We start from the raw sequence: 20,440 nt of genomic DNA on the forward strand, positions 1-20,440 counted from the left end.
AAACATGGCAGGTGAGAAAAGCAAAGCGGTCCATATATAATGTTTATATTGTTAAGTTTGAAAAGGTCTATATGCAACCTATTAATGGTACCTCTGTTCCATTTAGGTGTGTCTTAGTGAGCGCTATTGGTGAGCCAGCATAACACCCAGGCCTAGAACGGACACGCCTAAATGAAATGCACTCATCATTAATGTGTTTAAGTGCTTTGCTCATCTGTGAAGGAGGAGCAGAGCAAATAAGATTCAGTTATTTTATTGAAGTAAGAGCAGGGATGGAAGATGTGTCATGTTGTGATATTTAGGCACTTGATAAGCAGCCTTTGTTCTTATAACACATATCAGTGTATTGAAGTCAGTAAGAGGCGTTCCCTGGGCACTGGCGCCTTTATAACCTCTCTTGTTTACCTCTAAAAAGATAGAGGACACTATTTTGAAATCCATCAAACTTTATATATTTTATGCTTCCCTTTGGTCCCTTGAAGAGCCTGTGATTTGTACCCTCTATGTTGTTCAACGTGGAGACGTTGAGTTGGTGTTTGTCTTCCTCTCTTGGTCGTGAGAATGTGTTACATTATCTTTATAGTTTGAGTATACCACTTACACTTTATGGCTTCTCCTAGCAGTTGGGTCTGTGGTTGTGAATTGGCAGAATTGTGTCTTCATCTGCAGCTTGCTTGATTTAAAAAAAAAAAAAAAAAAAAGAAGAGACAAATATAATGCAGTTTGATGAATATAAATAATATAACAGAAAAAGTAACATTTTCGTGGAGGTATCGTTCTAAAAATGTAAATCGTTTTATTTTTGAATCTCTTACAGAAAAGAATATGTTCATTTTGTTAGATCCTGATTCACCCCACTCATCCAAGTGCTTTTCACAAATAATTATTAATTATATATTTTTCTACAGCAGGAGTTGATAAAGATAAGGAGTGTCCTCTCTGGTTCTTTTGGGACCAGAAGCCTCATACAAACACCGTCCACCAATATGAAACAAAAAATTGTATTTTCAAAAAGTAAGTCGAACTCAATTAAAAAGCAAAAAATAAAACCCAAACCACTTTCGCAATAATATAACTTTATTAAAAGGTACGCATACATTTAAACATTTTATTGTTTTGTCTTCACAGTAAAAACACTGATATTTACATGCTAGACCTCTGTGTTGGCCTTTCGAATCCCCTTTCATCCTCTAAAGGACTTCTCTTGTACCTCCACCTCTTCTGAGCTGGTTGTAAAGTCAAAATCTTTAGCCCTGTGGGAAGAGAATACATAGTCGGCGTTATTCACAACAAACAAAACTCATAGACGTGTACGGATATTAAATTGAATTGGAAATAAAGGGTTAAGAGTTGCCTACCAATGCAAGCCAGTGTTTAATAACTTCTCATTGACCAGAGTCCTAAGAAGCCTCCTATACGGACTGCTTCTCCCAAATCTCTGCGGCAGCACTGGGTTTTGTGCTTCTCGGACATTAGGGCCCTCAGTAAACAATTGAATCGCCCCCCAGGACCGGCCAAACCTCTGGGGCATGTTGGGGGGCGAATTTGGGGACTTGTCGTCACCAGGAACACTCTCCCGTCCAAAGCGCATGGGCATGTTGCCGTGCAGGTGGAGAGGCTTGGCGGTGGGCGGGTACAGCTTGATGATGCTCGGGAGGCTGATTTTGTTGGTTCTGGGAGTCACGAGTACGTTATAGCTCTCGAGATCCAAACTCCTGCGGATTTCACTCTTTTTTTGGAAACAAAAACATGTTGAAGTCCAGATCAGACTAACTTAAGAATATTGTCACGTGTTCTTTACTGGACCTGAAACTATTAGTCGATCAATCCATAAGTCAATTAGTCAACATAATCAGTTCACCTTTATTTTAAACAAAAATTACAATTGTTTGCTGGTTCCATCCTCTCAAATATGATGATTTGGTGCTTTTCTTTGTCATATATGATAGTAAATGTTTATGATGCAAAGTCTTAGGTGTTTAGTTGGTTGGACAAAACAAGCAATTTCAATAAGTCATCTTAGGCTCACCTTGGACTTACATTGTTTTGACATTGCGTTGAAAAACTGACTTTATTTATCAAGAGAATAGTCAAAAGATGAATCGATAAACAAGTCAACTGTTCATTGCGGCCTTAGTTTTTACTACTTATATTCTTCTTAGTTAGGTCACATCACGTCATGTTATTTTATACATCAAAATACCCTCCATGCAGTAAAAAGGATTTATTTGACTCACTTTATATTTTATTGTAATTTTATTTGCCAATGATGATGAAATCCAAACCAATGATGTATTCACAGTTGCTCTATCATAATGTGTAAATGTGATATCAATAGCAGTTTTTATGTTTCTTAATAATAACCCAAATAGTTGGTCATTTTCCGTATTGGTCTAATACACTTCCTTTTAAAAAGATGTATGGCATTATGAAAAATAGTTTTAGTTAATTATAATTGGTTATATCTTGACAGAGGCAGTGCACAAAACAAGGAAAGTAGTGCTGAAGCTAACTTGTTTTGTCTATAAAATGTCAACAAATTGTGAAAAAGTCTGTCTTCAGATTGCTTTTTTTTTTATCTGACCAGAACCCCCAAACCCCGAAATATTCAATTTACAATCAAAAATGACAAAGTAAAATATAAAATCTTTACTTTTAAAAAGCTTACTCAGCAATTGTTTGGCATTTTTGCTTGGAAAAATTACAATTATCAATTGACAAACTCAATTAATCGCCAAGTCTTTTCAGCTGTGAAGGAAACCCTAACAAGACGAATCCCGCTTCCCAATGGAATAAGCATCTCTAGTTAAATAGTTCTTACCTGTTGGTGTGGCTGTTTCTTCACAGTGTGTCCTCCATCATTGCTGCTCATCAAAGTCTTATCACTGTTGATTGATTTCCCATAGACCTGCAAGTGAGACGCCGCTGCCCCTCCAAGACCCCCCAGCATCAGGAGCGCTAACAGAAACACAGCGGTCAACATGTTAACGGCAGGAGACGTGTTCTCTCAGGACAGCACCAGGACACATGTCTTATTTTCCTGTTGACCACACTGTTATTAAGGACCCCTGAAAACATACGTCAGCTGTCGCACGTGATAGACACACACACACACACACAGATGTGCACAACCTGACGCATACACTAATACCTTCAACCACTAATTCAAGCTTAACACATTCCTGTCTCAATAATTATCAAGCTCTGAGAAATATATTTGAAAAGGCATGAATGCCCTAATTAGGCTGATTAATGAACCAGTTGGTATTGATGCCAGAGGAAATCATAGGGAAACTAAAACCAGACGTTCAATGGAAATCCTGAATGGCAGACCAATGCTCATGTGCTATAACTAGTATTGTTCAATTCCATAGAGGTTGCATTTTCTTCATACTGCAGGCTTTGCTAATTATATCCTGCTGGCAATGTCATTTAGGAACACATTTTTATCTTGAAAGCATTGAAATTAGCTGATGTGATTTTTTTATTTTTTTTTTTATTTTTTATTTTTTTTGCAGTCTTTTTCTCTTGTTCTTAATCATTTAACTCTAGTTACTCGTTGTTTGATGCATTCAATTATGTCCTATGTTGTCCCTTAAATGTATTCAAATAAATGAAAATATCTAAAATATTATCTGAAATTCTTGCTACACATATTTTATTTGTAACATAATTGTAAATTGGCCCGTTAACACCTTCATTATCCTTATCATTGACGTCATTGCTTGTTTTGGACACAGTTAATGAAGAGCTGCACATGCAGAGGAGCACATTGAAGGCCTTGTATATTTTGTCATTGTCAATTAATCCCACCATAAAACCACACATTAACAATACATTTTTCTATCTCTCAATACTTTCCGATCCAAACCTGTGTCTCAGCCCTAAGCTGCCACCACTGAAAATGTATCAAAATATATACATTTACTGTTAAAAATGGCCATGAAATTTGTATTTAAAAAAACCAAATGATTGAGTTAATAGTTCATTTGTTTGGCTTTTACTCTGCGATTTGGTGCGCTATCCCCTCGTATAAACATCGACAGTACCAGAGCCAAATTCCTTGCACACATATCGGCAAATTAGGTAAAAACGCTAAATAAATGCTAAATGGATTTGTATTTGTACAGCGCTTTTCTAGTCTTTCTGACCACTCAAAGCGCTTCCACACTACATGTCATCATTCACCCATTCACACACTGATGGCAGGGGGCTACCATGCAATGTTAGGGTTAGAGCCTCCATGACTGGTAAACACCTCAACTCCCTCTCCCGAGATTGCAATGCAGGCTTTCTATTATTAATATTATTATATATTGTATATAAGTTATATATATATATATATATTTTTTTAAAATTTTTTTTTGAAGTCCAAGCCAAACCTAAGACGACACCATCAGGGCTGTTTTCTCATGCTTGACAATTCGCCACAGAAGACATTAAATGTCACATTAATCTTTCTTCAAAAGGCACTCAAACTGGCTCCTATCCTGTGTTGCAGTTATGTGTTGTTGGTCTTACTTTGGAGCAAACCTAATGACCGGCGGTATTTTCTCCGTCTCTCTTTGTTAGAACTGCAATTCATCTATTGAAACTATTGTATCTAGCAACTGTTGGACTATTAAGCTTTGACAAGTATTTAGCAAACACGGGAGTGGGGACGACGTCACTCACCATTCCTGTTTCTGAACGTGTCAATAGTGAGGAATGTCTGGTGTGAGACACAGGCGGACAATGACAACCTGCTTTAATTTGATCCATGCGTCATGACCCTGACATTGTTTCCATTTGCCATGTTGCCATGTCAATTCCCACCCTTAACACAGCGGTTTGAAGCATCTCAGCGGAAAAGTATCCCAATCGCATAGAGAAGCATCTGGTTTCAGTGATTCAATATCAACCTTAAGATGTTTTTTATGGCTACAGTTTCGGTCTATCTTTCAGTATTATCATTTACCTCCCACCTCTCCCCAGCCCTCCTCTTTGTGCTCTCCCTCCCTGACCCCGGCCCCAGCTTGCAGACTATGGGGTTCTGGATTTACGATCCTGTCTCTGACACTTATCCAGAGTCTTATCCGCAGAGGGCTTCCTATACCTCGAGCTCTCCCTTTGTTCTTTCACCGAGCTCTCCGAGCACTCCCCCAAGGACCTTGTTCTCCGCCACTGTAATTCTCTCTTCTTAATGTTTATAATGTGCATCCCTCGCCACCCTGGCGGCCTTTTCATCTTTCCATTTTCTTGCCTGTGGGCCTCCTCTCCCTCCCCTCTTCTCTGCTTCTACATGCTGTCCGCTTGAAAACAGACACAGCTTCCTTGATAGAAATACTGCCCTGCAGGTTTGATTTAATACACCTTGAAGCTCCCATTTACAACATGCTTTTGACTTATTGTGCACCCATGTTTCATCTCATTTGTATAAGACGAAGAATTTCTTGAAAAAGTTCATCCGTCTGTGTTCTAATTATTTTTTTTGTGAACTCCTGCACAACTCAATCAAGAAGAAGAGGAAGACTGTCAGAGAGACACAAATAAAAATAGACTGAAGAAGAGACAGAAGCGGGAAGCAGATTGAAACCGGCCACAATGACACCATTGATCCTCGCCCGTCTGTCTCTCTGTCTGGTATCTGGCAGCCTTCCCAGAATTCCTGCAGGACCGGGACACCCTCGGATTCCCGGGATGATTTGTGTGAATGTGCTGCTATCCCTCTGTTGAGCTGATTTATGAAGAGGTTTATCTTCCCCCTCACTTAGACATCAGCCGGGTCATCATCACAACACTTTACATGCCCGTACACTCAGCAAGGAGACACATTCATCAAGCCCTTGTGACGGGTTATAGTTTTATCAATGATCAAATCCATTTCTGCGGGATCACTGCATTATGATGTATGGGACACCGGTCAGACAGAAACACAGCCTCATACCGCTGTTTGTGCCGCCGCTGTAATTCTGTGCTGTATTCTTGAGGGGGGGATGATGACGGATTTGTGTCTCTCACGAGACCACATCCAATAAGAGAAGTGAAAGAGTGAAAACTTTGAGCCTACGGGAGGTTCAGGTGACAGACATGGTGAAAGACAGGAAGTGGAGTGTCTTTCTTTCCTCAGAATGTCAGAAAGTTTTATGTTAAAGTATTTAACCTACCACACATGCAGAGGCCTGAGCATTTCCTGCCCCTCACTGAAAGCATCTCAGGAAAAGACAATAAATTATCCTGATATAGTTTCCATTTTAAAACGGGTAGTAAAACTGTGCAAAACCTAATAAGACATAATATTACTCTAAAGACATTCTTTTTGTTATTGGCAACAAGTCCCAATAAAAGAGCAACACAAACAATGTGTTAATCTGTAAGTTTTCAGTTCACTCAGTCTGTTAGTGACTCTCAGTCAGACCCAGAGTGGTAAGTACTGAAGGGCTGAATCCAAAAGTCCAAATAATTGGATTAAACAGCTGGGCACTGTAGTTTATATCAAACATTACTTCAACAGGAGAAAATAATGTGTTTGTTGGGAACTATTTTGGATTTGGTACCATAAAACAGCTCCACAACGGTATATAGGATTGTCTCAAAATAAACTATGATGCCCATGTTCTTCTTCATAAAGAAGAAACATGTCAAGAAGTGCTTGTCTCGCTGAAGTGATTTTAAATGGAGCTCTATGGCACAGAAGACAAAACATGTTCGTTGATTGTTGGTTTTGGTTGATTATAGGCTTCACACCTGAGACCATTTTGAATCATTGCAAGCTAATTAAGCCCTCTCAAAGTGTCTTTGAATAATACTCAGACTACAACAAGGACATTTGTCTTTGTTCCTGAAAAGCTTAAATGACTTTTTACCAGGCACCACCAATTTGTAATTTGCTGATTTGTTGCCGCCTACATGGCACCATGGTAGAGCTCTGTATGAAGAAAATAGAGTTATGCACATATTACTCCTACTTAACTCAATATGATTTCATATGATTGGGATTTATAGTCAACTATGCCTTTAGTCAGCTAATTAGAATACAAAACATGTGTTGTGTTCAGGTGCTGAGTCAAATAAAAAGTAATTACGTTTTTGTTAGCTTTGATGAAAAGCCAGTTTGGGCTTGAAAGATACTTTTTCCATCAAAGAAAGGGAGCTTCCAACAGTCCTGCGAGTGGGGAGGCAAACACCTTTAGTCAATTGAATCTGAGACGATACTAATTCTCTCTGACTTTGATTTCTTTTGCTCTTTATTTGTGCCACTTTTGTTCAAAATTAAAAACGGACGAGAATAGTTTTGTTTTGCTGCTTTTTTTGCCCGTAGTTTATTTCAACATTTAACGTGTTTTACTTCTGAGTTCTCAGATGTCAGAGTTTACACGACCACTAGATGGCACTCTAGGTTTGGATAATTAAATCCGGGGTCCAGAATTGATAGATTTGTCTGTAAGAGCCTCTTTTCTGTTTTGTTTCTTGAACCTTTTATTTCCTGTGAAGCAGTTATTGAATTTCAAGTCAGTGTAATGCCTTTTGTCAAGGAAATTCATCTTTTGTTGTATTTAGTGCAGAATAATCTGAGTCTTTAAACAGCATAGTGTTCATTGTGTAACGTGTCGTCCACAAGGAGGCACTCTAACACCCTTGTTCTCTGTTTGTAGAGGAGGAGGAGCCCCCAAGAAGAGGCGGGGAGTCAGAGGAGGAGGCAGACCTAGGAGAAAGAAGGAGTATCCCTTCAAAAGGGGAGGTGCTTTCAGTGGTGTTTACAAGGGGGAGGCACTAAAAGCACTGGCCAATCAGAGACATGTTGAAATTCACCAATCAGAGATGGAGAGGTAAAAGCCAGAAGAGGCAGGCAGGAAACTGAGTAAAATGACCCTTGATGAGAGAGGGGAGGTGGAGGATGGGAAGGATGAGGGGAGGAAAAAGGGGCCCTGGGAGAGGGATGTGTGTGTGTGTGTGTGTGTGTGTGTGTGTGTGTGTGTGTGTGTGAGAGAGTGTGAGAAGCTTGGTAGAAAAATCGGCCACAGCATATGTTTTGCTTATTTTTTTTATTGTAAGATATATTCCTTTTCCCAAAACTATAAACACTAAAGGTCCATTAAGTGTAGAGAGATAAATAACGCGTTGGGGTGGAGAAGATGAGCGATTGAGCTGCAGCTGCAAAACACTGTGATGAAAGAAATAGAGGTGCAAGATGTGTATTAGGACAAATCAAAACTGTGAGAAGGATTGTCTGATAATATCATGGAACAAGATGACAGCAGAAACATTACTGCTGTTTTGGTGGGAAAAAACAAGTCCCTGTCATTTTGTTGTTTTCCTTTCTGTTACCTGATTTAAATGTTTACACGGCCATTTATCTGTTGAGTGAGTTTCATGATCCCCGGACTCTAGAAACATCTTTAAACCCCGGTGCCTAAATCCTAAAGACACTTGTGTCAGTGAGAAAATAAGCTCGTATTGCTAAACTAAAGGCTTAGATTGTGTACATATAGTCATGAAAAATATAACAGTGATGGGAGAAAGAGAACACGAAGCAGAAAGTGAAGTTGTGAGTAAAGAAAGTGTTTCTCCTGACCTCTGGGACTACTTTCTGCTCCCAGTTGGCCAGGCCGTTTGGCTGCTGCTCAGCAGGTCAGTGGAGGTCAAATGTCATCTTAGACACCCACACGGAGAGCTACACGGTGACCTCCGACCTCTCGTGCAGCTGAACCCTGTACAGCAATTAAAGCAAAGCAGGGAGAAATGGGAAGAGGATGAAAGTAAGCATTTTGTAAACACAAAAAAAAATCTGATTTGTACAACTCCTAAAATATCTTTTGTCTCATTCAAGCCACTTGTAATTTGTCACATGGAATAAATCAGACTGAAGTAAAAAATAGAGCTCAAGAATTCAAAAAAGGGTTTTGTCCACTGCAACCACAATGATGGAGAAGGGACTGTTCAACATTATCACTAATTGATAACATGAGACATTCATACACTGAGTCAGAGACAGGAAGCATGCCCTGCCTTGATTCATTTACTGCTCACTTTATGTTGCATGCTAGATGGGGGGCTCAGCAATAACATGAGAGGAAAGAAATACCAGACTTTGATTAATCATTGCTGCTTTGATCATTTCTCACTGTGTCTTCGTGCTGTGCTTATCTGCACAAACACTGAGTTGTAGAAGTCAGACTTGGCAGGTCAAAGAAAAAGGCTCGGTTGAAAATAAACACGAGGAGCCTTAGAGTGCAAGGAAACACGTTTCAATTGCCTCATAATAAGTCTTTGATTAAGATATATTTATTATAAGAAAATTGTTTTGTTATTACACAAATAGGGTGCAGGGAAATCTATAAAAAATATCTTGCATACTTCATTTAATTTAAACAGTGAGCTTTGACCTAAGGCTGAACAAGACAATCGTAATGTTAAGTAATGCAAAATGTATGTATAGTTTGCATTATACGTAAGTTAAACCAGTGTGTATGTGGACGTGCTATCTATGTCGAAGTGGTGGGAAAGTCACACAAAACCCTTAATTAAATCAGATATAGTATAACAGCCCTCTAAAAGTCCTCCATTCAAAAAAACGGCTTCAGTTCAAGTATTGAAGTGCCTGCACTTAGCTGCTTTCAGTTATAGTATAAACACTCATGTTTCATTTCCAGGAAGCTTTCAACCTCTGGTGCGTTAACCAACATAAATTAAGAGCATACAGCAGTTATTCTTTATTAAGTGTGCAATTATGCCGTGATGTTAGTGTGTGATTATATGTAATTTCTATGTTAAAAATACATTAATAAATGCTATTTGTGACATTTGTTTTTGAAACTTTTAAATTTCAAATTTGGTATCTGGCTTCAAAAGAAAGTGGTTGGTGGGTTGATTATCTACCTCTGTCAAAACCTTGGCTCAAAGAAAAAAATATTAAATATTAAATAGCAGGGCCTATTTACATTCTCCGGAAAAATTGAGCTGAGCTGGAAGAGATTGATTGACTTTCCTGCATTTTTCATGGTAAAGGTGCAACTGCTCCTGATCATGCGTTATTCATTAGTTCATACAAAAACCTGAGGACGACATCTTTTTCTGATGTAGTTTTGATAATATTTAAAAACAAATACGACTCATCCAACACAATTGTTTTTGCATGGTATACAGAAGCTAGAAAAGGAAAATGTGTTTTAATTTGAATAGTGATTCATTTATCTTTATCAAATTCATCCCCATGATTATATTGAAACTCATTCAGCCTCTTTTTAAGAGAAAAGCAAGTAAATTGCTTTGAAAGAATAGAGTTTGACAAAACAGAACGAGTGAGTACAGCACTCGATAGGATAATAAGTTTCTCTTTATTTCCACATATGCACAAGCTCTGTATCTATTCAGTGTGTGTGTGTGTGTGTGTGTGTGTGTGTGTGTGTGTGGCCCGTTATGTGTGAATAAGATACTGTTATCCTCTGATGGTTTGTGATGGTTCTCCTGTAAAAGCATCCCTACTTTCCCCTCATTTCCCCTCCCTTTCCCACTCTCCCTGTGCCATTCCCGGCAGCTAGAATTGGAGTGTACAAAATGTGCGTGTGTCTGTGTGTGTGTGTGTGTGTCTGATACACACACAGGAAACTTGATCTGGACCATAGCTTTCAGCACAGCATGTAGATCCCCAGAGTTTTGAAAGAAGACAGAATGAAAGAGAGGGAGACAGGGAGAGAGTCATATTTGACCTCAGCGGAGCTTTTCACATGCACACATACACACGCACACACCTACACACACACACACACACACACACACACACACACACACACCTACACAGTGTAGTGCAGCACTGAGTGGTGGAGACAGCTGTGGGATAGTGACATCATCTTTATTTGCCGGCTGGTGTACTTGATCTGGGCTGAGGGGAAGATTGAAACCGAAACACCAGACTGCTCTCTGGACCCACATCCTCTGCCAGAAAAACCCTGTGTGTGTGTGTGTCCATGTGTGTGTGTGTTTGTGTGATTGAATGCACGCATTTGTGTGTGGAGAGGTTTAAGAGCACCAATAAAACCACAGCATTGGACCATTCTCCACTTTCTCTCTCTTTCTTTCTGTCTCTTGATGTCTCTCTCCCTTCCTGCTGATTGATGCGTTGTATATATTCACCGGGGTAATCAGATCCTTTTCTTCCAGAGGTTTCTGTAAATACAGTCTGCTTGAAGTGACAGTCGACCAGGCAGCCAGGCTGACTGTCTCTGACGGGGATTTAGCCAACGTTCCAAAAGCCTGGCATTGTGCTTTGGAGGCCCCCGAGGGCATGAATGATGCCTCCCTATGAGAAGGCTGACGCACGCTAGCAGTGATTAGAGCATGTGTGTGTGTGTGTGTATGTGTGTGTGTGTGTGTAAGGGGGAGAGGGGTCATCCAAGTTCTTTGTTAGCGAAGATGTGTATATTCATTAGACATCTGACTTGATCTGAGCAGTAAATTAGCTGTTACATGGAAATGAGCGGAGCAGCGAGGTGGTGCACTGATGTGACTTTTTGCGGTTCGGTGAAGATGACACAAGAGGGAGCACACACACACGCACACACACACACACACACACACACACACACAAACAGACACACAGACTTTGAGCTGTCAGATACCTAGTCAGATCATCACCATGATCTCCCACTGCCTTCACTACCTAATTCCTCTATTGCTCTCAGAATATGTGAACAAACAGCCAAACCAGCAAGCAAGAGACATGCGTGCATGCATATGTGTGTGTGTGTGTGTGTGTGTGTGTGTGTGGTTTTAGTCATTTAGCCTGAGCGTGGGAAAAAGTGCAGCAAAACAAAGAACCGATACCACAGATACAGAATTCCACAAAACCCCTTAAACAAAACAACATATTTTGGGGTGGCACGAAGACAAATGCAAAAAACTCACACACAGAAGGAGGATTAGCTATTAGTGACTAAAGTATCTAATAAATAACATGAGCTGCCTAAATTTAGCTCTGGAGACAAAGGAGAGCAACAATATAACCAGTGGAATAATGAAGTCACATAATAATGTGTCTTTGCCCCATGATGATCATTAACTACGTCTTGGTTTGCCCACTTGTAATGTTTTTCTCCATTACGGCAAACTATGTAATTATTGTGACAAAAAAGCCTCAACTCAAGGTGCACTTAATAGATTTTCTTGAGCTATCAACCATGTCACATGGTCTTAATCAGTGGGCCTTTTTAATAAAAAAAACAATAAAAGTGATATGTGGTAGAAATCCCAATAGTCACTGAGTTCCCATGTCAACAGATCAATCTCCATGACAATTGAAAACAAAATACTGTGATACAGTTGAAAGCTCCAGAAAGGCGAGTAAGTGAACCATGAGTTGAGTTTGTTTGGTCAAACTACTATTTCCAAGTTCAAGAAAGAACTTTTATGTGTATAATGATGGGACAAAATCTGATAACTATATTTTGTACTTCTAAAGCAGAAAATATAACTACATTTTAAAGGTGGCATGTCAATGTGGTTATTACTTGTTTCTGCTGCCCCCAGGTGGCCAAAAAAATCAACTATTGCAGGTTTAAGGAAAACTTTTGGCACTGTTACAGAAATGAAACTTGCTAAATATAGACAGCGACCCATATAGACCTCAAAGAGGCTCATTGAGCAATAATTGGGAGATATGATATGTAAATGGAAAATTCCCTGGTTTGATGCCAGCAGATAGATGGTACGTGTGTTCATGGATTGCATGATTGCATGTTTGCAATGTGCATGTGTGGCACGTACTGTATATATATGAATCTGCTTGCCTGTGTCAGTGTGGGTTTGCTTGCTGTTCATGTGGGTGCAATGCCCCAGTTGCAAATCCCAAACTTAGATTCTCGAGATGCTTTCTCCCTCTGGCTGCTTCCCTGTCATGCTACGGCGTGACATGACTTCACGGTATGTATATTCATCGTGCCAAAGTATAGACTGGTCATAGCTGGAGAGGGATCTGTATCTCCTTTAATCTACCACACTTCTGAGCTCAAACGATGGCAGATTAAGTTTTCTGAGCAGTCACACACGAGATGAAACTAAAGTCAAAGGCTTCGGCTCTCGGTGTCTTTGTTTCATTTTCCACTGCATGATGAATAGCCGCTGTTGTGCAGTGTGTGTGTGCATCTGTTCTTACAACATGGTGTATGTATAGATGTTTGCATGCATCCACTCTCCCTTCCGAACCGTCCTCTCCCCCCCGCTGTTGTAACAGTTGCTCTCTCCTATCAACCATTGTTGGTCAGAAAACCACCACACATGTTCTCATTCCCAGTGTCGGAGGCTTACGAAGCCTCACACGCCTCATTCAGTCACCACCTCTATTGTGGCCATGTTGAGAAGCGGATCGTCTTCATTCATATTTCCATACCCTGATTCTAATATTATGCTGATTTCAGTCTACCATCCTGCTGTATTCCGGGACCTGTGGGGGTCCTGGAGGTACAGGGGGTCCCCTCTCCCACTCACTCTCACCAAGAGCAGATGGCCGTGGCTGGGCTAGGCAGCGTGACTGAGCCCCTATTGTCTTTGGATGTAGCGTATAGCCTCCTAGCCCAGATGGCATTTGTACCTTTTGTGTCCATGCTGACTTTCTGCAGAGTGAGACAGTGAATGCTGTCTACTCCAGTGGGTGGTAGCCCTCTGCTCGCTTTCATTAGCTTCTCTCTCTGTCTCTTTGTCTCTCGCTCTCTTGTTTCTCAATGTGTCAATCCAGTTCACTTCCAATGGGCTTTATTGGCATAAAGGTTTAGAAACACTGTTGCCAAAGCAAAATAAACTTATAAATAACTGTTGACTGAAGAGTCCAGTTTTTGCTTATATTGACCAGAATGATGTGGGCACTAAACTAAGAACGGGGACTTGGAAGGCTTTCAACAAGATGTTGGAGGCTGGTTGCAGGGATTTGATCAATTTCAGCCACGAGACCATTAGTGGGGACGGGCAGTCCAATTCACGCCTAAGGTGTTGGATAGGGTTTTATTCCATTAATCTATGCACGCAAGTCAAGTTCTAACACTTCAGCTTTCACTTTTTTAACCTTTATCTGTGGCAATCTGTGTCATTGTCATGTTGAAACATGAAAAAGGACCTTCTCCAAACTGACAGAGCTGCAAACATATAAAATATTATTGTATGCTGTATCGTTGCAATTTCTCATAATTGGAATTAAGGGGTCGGGACCACACCTTGACAAACAGCTCCTGACCAACAGTATTTGAACAGGGGTGCCCACATACTTTTGACCAAATGTATAAATAGATATAAGGGTACGTGTTGGCTGATAAGGAATAAGATCGTAGTACAAATCATGTAGCTTGCAAGTGTTGTACCCTACATTTTTATATATTTAGGTTTTATTTTTATTTACTTTTTTTATTTTATTGTAAATTTGTATTAATTTCCAGTGAAGTTTACTGTTTAAGCTTATATCGCAAACTTGTTAGCAAACAGTTGCTTATTTACACAACCAGCAGACACCGAGCGTCATTTATTTATTTGTCGTGTTTCTTAATCATTGTTATTTGAGAAATTGATATTGGTTAATTGTTGGTGCAGTGCTTAGGGCTGAAGAAGGGTCTGTGGAGTTTGATTGTTTTCTCCGTGTTGGGAAGGAAAGGACGTTTGTCGGTTCACAAAAATCTGATTTCCATACAGGGTCGGTCAATCGACTCTCAATGAATTTTTATGTTCGTCTGTGTCAGCTCCATGTGCAAATATGCAACTGTTTGCAAACATGTTTGCCATATCTACTTTATAAGGTGATAATACATCGATGTTGTGCGTACAGTGTGTTGTTATGCAAAAAAAAGTAGAACAGGTAACTGATTTACAGATTTTTGTCATTTTACCACAACAATCTAGTCCTAGTTAAATACGTAGACAAACACCAACACTTGCCTGTCATCAGCAGCTTTTGTTAAACTGTATCAGAACATGTCAGCATTTGCTCTTCACAGATTCTTTTCTGTCAACATCATCAGTTTAAAGCTTTTGTGTATCAACTTGTCTGTGCATCCTCTCTGATCTCACTGTCACTGTTTGTCACTGTGTGAGTGGTTACACTCGCCGGTTTGTGCAGACAGGTTAGCAAATGTTTTAGGCCTGCATTTAAAGGTGATTTTGTGAGGATTGCTTACTTACATATGGTGCAAGTGTGAATGCTTGCAACTGCACTGTCTGCTTTAAATTTATGAGCGTGCAGCTCAAAGGGAAAGACGTGAATTAACTCAGAGACGCTCGATGTCAAGCCAGCCACTGATGAGAGATCCCGCGTCAGAATTTATGCCTCGCTGTAATGAACGGTTTTGTTCTCAAACACAACCAGACACAGAAAGTGTGGAAATCCCCCTCAGCTGCTGACAGACAGTTGTCAGAGGCCTCAGATTAATGAAGGAGTCTCTCAGTCAGCCGGTTCCTAAAGGCCGACACAGCTCACCCCCGGGACTCAGGTGAGCTTTAAGCGGTTAGAGGTTTAATGGGAACACAGGACTTGTTTAAAGCTGACAAATAGATATTGTGGCAAACAAGCTTTGAGGTTTAAAAAAAAGAATATTCATGTAAAGAAACAAATTATGAATGTGGATAAACTAAAAAAAGAGCATAAATAGCTAAGTGGTTGCCTAACGATAGCTGGTGAGTATCGAGATTTCCCCTTTTGCTCTCCACCCAGACTGTAAGCCTGCTCAAATCGGTTGTGTGTGTTTTCGTGTGTGTGTGTGTGTGTGTGTGTAGCTATCCGTCTGTCTGTCCACGGCTAATCTTGCATACTACTGGACCCATCAGCCTGATTTTCTTTTGTGCTATTTTATGACTGTATGCTCAAGAACCTCTCATGGTTGCAGCAAGTGATCAACAACTGCTTCAGCAGCTAAATTAATTACTGGGACTCGACTACGCAAAAAACAACACTTGCATTCAATTGAGCCAAACACGTTGGTTATTTATTTGGCGAGTATCTGATAAGTCTTGTCCCATCGGAAAAGGCAACATCTGTGTTCCAAATCATGTCCTGGTGATTTACATTGAATGTCATTGTTACCAAAGAGTCTGGAATTCCATTCCTGTTTGTGAAAGTGAAGATGGGAATACATGGAAGCGTTCGAGGAGAACCTTTCCAACGCTACCAGTAAAAACCTACTTACAACTATACAATAAACTCGTTGAGAAGCAGTTTGGGAGAGCTAAAACCAGCAAGCTACTGTGTTTGGCCATTGTGGTGACAGTTGTGGGTTCATATTTAATCTGCAGGCGAAAAGGATTGAATTTGCAGAATATATTGAAACCATGTGCTCTATGGACAGACTGACTGTGTGCAGCAACAAAATTCAGGATGCTTTCAAGAAAAGTAACTTCCTCTAACTCCTTCTCTTTCTCTCTGTCTGTCTTGTATGTGTGTGTGTGTGTGTGTGTGTGTGTGTGTGGGTGTGTGTATGTACCAGCAGGGCAGAAAGAGGTTTGTGACAGGCTTTGACAGGTAGGTCATGGTGGGAGACCTCCCAGCTGTCAAACAAACAGACAAACCAAGGAAACAAGAAGTAGAGAAGTTCAGTATGAGGAGAGTGACTGACTTAGCTGAGCAGACTGGGATGGGTACATACAAATGACTGAAAGGCAAAACATTATAATAATAAATTACCCTCAGTCGCTCCCCGTTTTCCATTTTACCTCTTTCACACCTTTCATTTTGTCACCTCCCTTTTGCTGTATGATTTCTCACTTAGCTCTCTCATCTCTCAACACCCGGCCCTCACCTGGGCAAATTGCAAAATAGCAGCACCCGGCTTCTTCGCACAGGCAAATCTAAATACACATTAAGTGCTCTGCGTGGTGCAAACCTGCCTGAGCATGAGAGAAGGCAATCTGTGTGTGTGTGCAAAGAGCTGCTGCCAAGTATGTAAGTAGTAACTTTCAGTCAGAGGAAAATATACAGAGGACGAAAAGAAATCTGGTGAAAAAGACTTCGAGAAAAACGTAATACAGTGTGTAGGGTGTTGTAAGAAAGAGAGGGAGACCTGTGTGTGTGTGTTGTGTGTTGTGTGTGTGTGTATTTCTTTGGTGAAAGGCTGTTGACAGTTGAGTTGGAGTGTGCTGTCAGGGCCTGTCACCTTGACAACCAGGCCTGTATTTCACTCACTCGCTAAAGAGAGAGACCGAGAGAGGGCCCCTGGCTTCTAACCCCCCTGTCAACCCCATGTATACACACACACACACACACACAAACACACAAACTCTTTTACACACAAACGCACACATATAGCAAATTCATCCTCCCTATTCATTTAGCTGACCCAAGTTACACAACCTGTTTACGTCGCAACGTGAGAGTCTGGTTCAAGAGCAGCAGCTCACCTGGCATGTAAGGTGAAAGGAACAGTTATATAAGTTCATGGAAAGCATCGTGTTTCTGGGTGTGTTTGCGTGTTGTGAGGTGCACAGGTGTGTTTGGCCTCATCTGTGTAAAAGCACGTGCCGGCCGAGCCATTTTCTACTTCAAATCTGTCACCACAACTCAGCAGAAAGAAGTCGAGATCACAGCGGCAGCCGAAGCAACGTCACCGTGCACAATAGACGGGATGGGCAGATGAATGAATAAGGGACGCTCTGAAAAGTAGACGAGTGGATAGCTTGAAAGACGGATGGCCTAATGGACGGATGATTTAAGTGACAAGAGAAATGACAGATGCTGCCGGATAAATGGATGGATTGACAGATAGATGGAAGGGCGGACAGATGAATAGAGACGCAAAGTGACAAAAAAGGGAAGACAGAAAAAATGAGCACAAGAGATATAGATGATCTCTCAGGTAACAGCAGAGAGAAGACATTGTGTTTAGCTGGTGAGTGATGAAAAGGATGACCACCAAATCTGACCAATACTGCGGATATATTTGTACACATTTGGCAGCTAAAACCTGAAGCCTGAAGTGAGAACCAGCATCTAAACTAGTCCTGGCTCTCTGTTGGAGAGTGGACTTCCGATTTACTCCGCTTGACTGGAGGGGCAGAAAGGATGGGTGGGACGAGGGGGGGAGGCCTGGCATTCCCCTGCTTCTTCTCAATAGAGCCATCTGATGCTGAAAAGGGTTAGATCGTCTCACTCCCTGCCTCGCACCGTCACATCTATCAATGCTGTGGCTGAAAGGCGGGACGAGAGAGCAAATGAAGAGCTGTCAGGGAAACACATGCACACTTCCCATCAAACCCACACACACACACACAGACTGACACACGGGTTGAAAGGAGGGGTGGGAAAGTTTGACTAATACATCTGTACTTCATAATTATGTTGCGTGCCTCCAACACTCATGAGGCTTTTGTCAGTGTCTTGCTGTGAGTGTTGACGTCTTGCTATTTATGTCCCTGGTGTTGCCCATTTGTTTTTGCTGCTGTCTCGGTTTACTGTCTTTTGTCATTTGAGACAAACTGTCTTGTAGAGGCTGTGATATTAATCAGTCGTAGGGCATATTTATTGCGGATCCAGCACACAACACGGGCATCAAGCAGTACTTCATTTTTGGCTTGTAACTTTCAACACTTCTTCTCATTGATATAATTAAAAGGCAGGCTGCAGCTTCAGGATGACTGGAAAGTTTTTTTTTCCTCTTGCAGACAATCTTCCAGTGCAAGTCCTTCCACATGTAAATTGTTTGTCAAAGATACGATTTTAAAACAAAAAAGACAAAAGTGATGTTGATCTTGAAATGCCTAAAATTTGATTTCATCAATTTCACTCACTATACTTTGTGGACTGACATCATAACTTTTGTTTTGATGTAGCCTGTCTTAGTTTAGCTTTGATTTACAGAAAGCTTATTTCTAACATTCAGGTAGAGGCTTGCACACATATAGCTGCAGCAGCTATGCCATAGCTGATGTAGAAAACCGTGAAATTGGACATGTAATGATCTCGAGGCTGTATTTGTCTTTCAAGGAGTAGTTTGACATTTCGGAAAATACGCTTATTCTCTTTCTTCCAAAAAGTCAGATGAGAATTCAATACCACGCTCAAGTCTGTCCGGGAAAAGTCCGGCTCCTTCCAAAGGTAACAAAATCCAAAACCAGATCAGGGACTACCTCATCATCATCGTGAGGTTGCCAGGTAACCATGCAATTCGAGGAAATGACTCCCAGCCAAGATATAACCCTTCGCAAAGAACAGAGAATTTATAGTTGAGTGTGACGTTGTTTGGACGAGCGAATCTGAAGAGAGCTCCAAGCAGCAATACTGGAGACCAAGCAATCGGCCCATTGTGAACAGACACGTTTTGAAAAATTTAATAATCTTAAAAGGTATACATTTTAAAATTGATTGATAACAATTGATAAAGTATAATTTTTGTATCATGAGCCTTAGAACTTTGGGAAAACAGATTTTCTTTCTGTCGCATATCCAAAAAAAACTTTGCTATGTGCACTGTTAAATGATAACTCAACTTCTGTACCAACAAAACTTTTGTATGAGCGATGTCGTTTTTCCTTCTGTCAGGGGTTCACAGCATTATTCTAAATTTAAATCTGCCAAAGACTTAAAATCAGTTTAGCTGTAATTTTCTCTTGATGCAGAGACTGGTTCATTCTTTGCAAAGTGTGCATCGCTGTTATGGCTACAGTTATCATTTTTCATCTGAAGACAGACAAACATATTTTTTCTCTCTCTGCTCGTTGATAGATGTGGCTCAGCCAGGACTTTTCACTTGTCAGTCAATGAGTTTGATGTTGAAATTGTTACAAATGTACACATGCAGAAAAATCATCTCCTCCTTTTTCTTCTTTTCTTTTCACACACAAAACAGACAAACACACACACACCACACCCTGAAGAAAAGGAGTTGCTTTGGACTCGTTGAATTGCGCGGCTAAAGTGAAGCTTTGTGAGTTTCTCTCATGTCACTCTGCACCTCACAGCTGTGGGACAAGAAGTGTTGAAAACTTAAAGATACAGTATAACCTGCCCCCCCCACCACCACACACACACTTGCAACCACCACACACACATACTAAGCATAAGCTCAAGTTTGTGCACTCTTTGACATGCGTCCGCTGACCCTCCAGTCTCGTCCACACACATGCATTCAGGTCTCTTATTCATTAATCTTCATTTCAACACACACTCTGGCCGCCGTCAGCACATATGCTCCCAACAATCACTTGGCACTGTGCACTCTCTCTCTCCCACACACACACACAAACAAGCTCTCAGAGGGTGAGATCTGATTGCTGACACTGATATCAGGTCCTCCCCCCCCCCGCTGCAGAGCTGTCCATCTGGCTGCCCGATCAGAGGACAGAGTGCGGTCCTCACTGCGGGGCTCCTGTCACTGTGCATTAGGAAAAGGCTGACAGCAAATCCGAGCTGACATTGAGGATAATACTGGCATCAACAGAATCCTTTGGTGCCGGTATCACATCGGGGTTACGGTGGAACACGATGACATCCGAGGTGGCC

The 20,440-nt window shown here is 40.9% G+C and overlaps 1 protein-coding gene across 1 annotated transcript; it reads right to left on the bottom strand.

The window, feature by feature from the left end:
* Positions 1-1,121: 1,121 nt before the first annotated feature.
* On the bottom strand, positions 1,122-3,028 carry npvf (neuropeptide VF precursor). Its single transcript, XM_031854309.1, has 3 exons — positions 2,822-3,028; positions 1,359-1,729; positions 1,122-1,253 (listed from the first exon to the last, which is right to left on the bottom strand). Exons 1-3 carry the CDS (start codon positions 2,981-2,983, stop codon positions 1,184-1,186), a joined length of 603 nt encoding a protein of 200 aa, XP_031710169.1. The 5' UTR covers positions 2,984-3,028; the 3' UTR covers positions 1,122-1,183.
* Between the last annotated feature and the right edge of the window lie 17,412 nt (positions 3,029-20,440).

This window comes from Anarrhichthys ocellatus, unplaced genomic scaffold (genome assembly GCF_004355925.1).
Source record: "Anarrhichthys ocellatus isolate YVR2014 unplaced genomic scaffold, GSC_Weel_1.0 scaffold14, whole genome shotgun sequence".
NCBI classification, from domain to species: Eukaryota; Metazoa; Chordata; class Actinopteri; order Perciformes; family Anarhichadidae; genus Anarrhichthys; species Anarrhichthys ocellatus.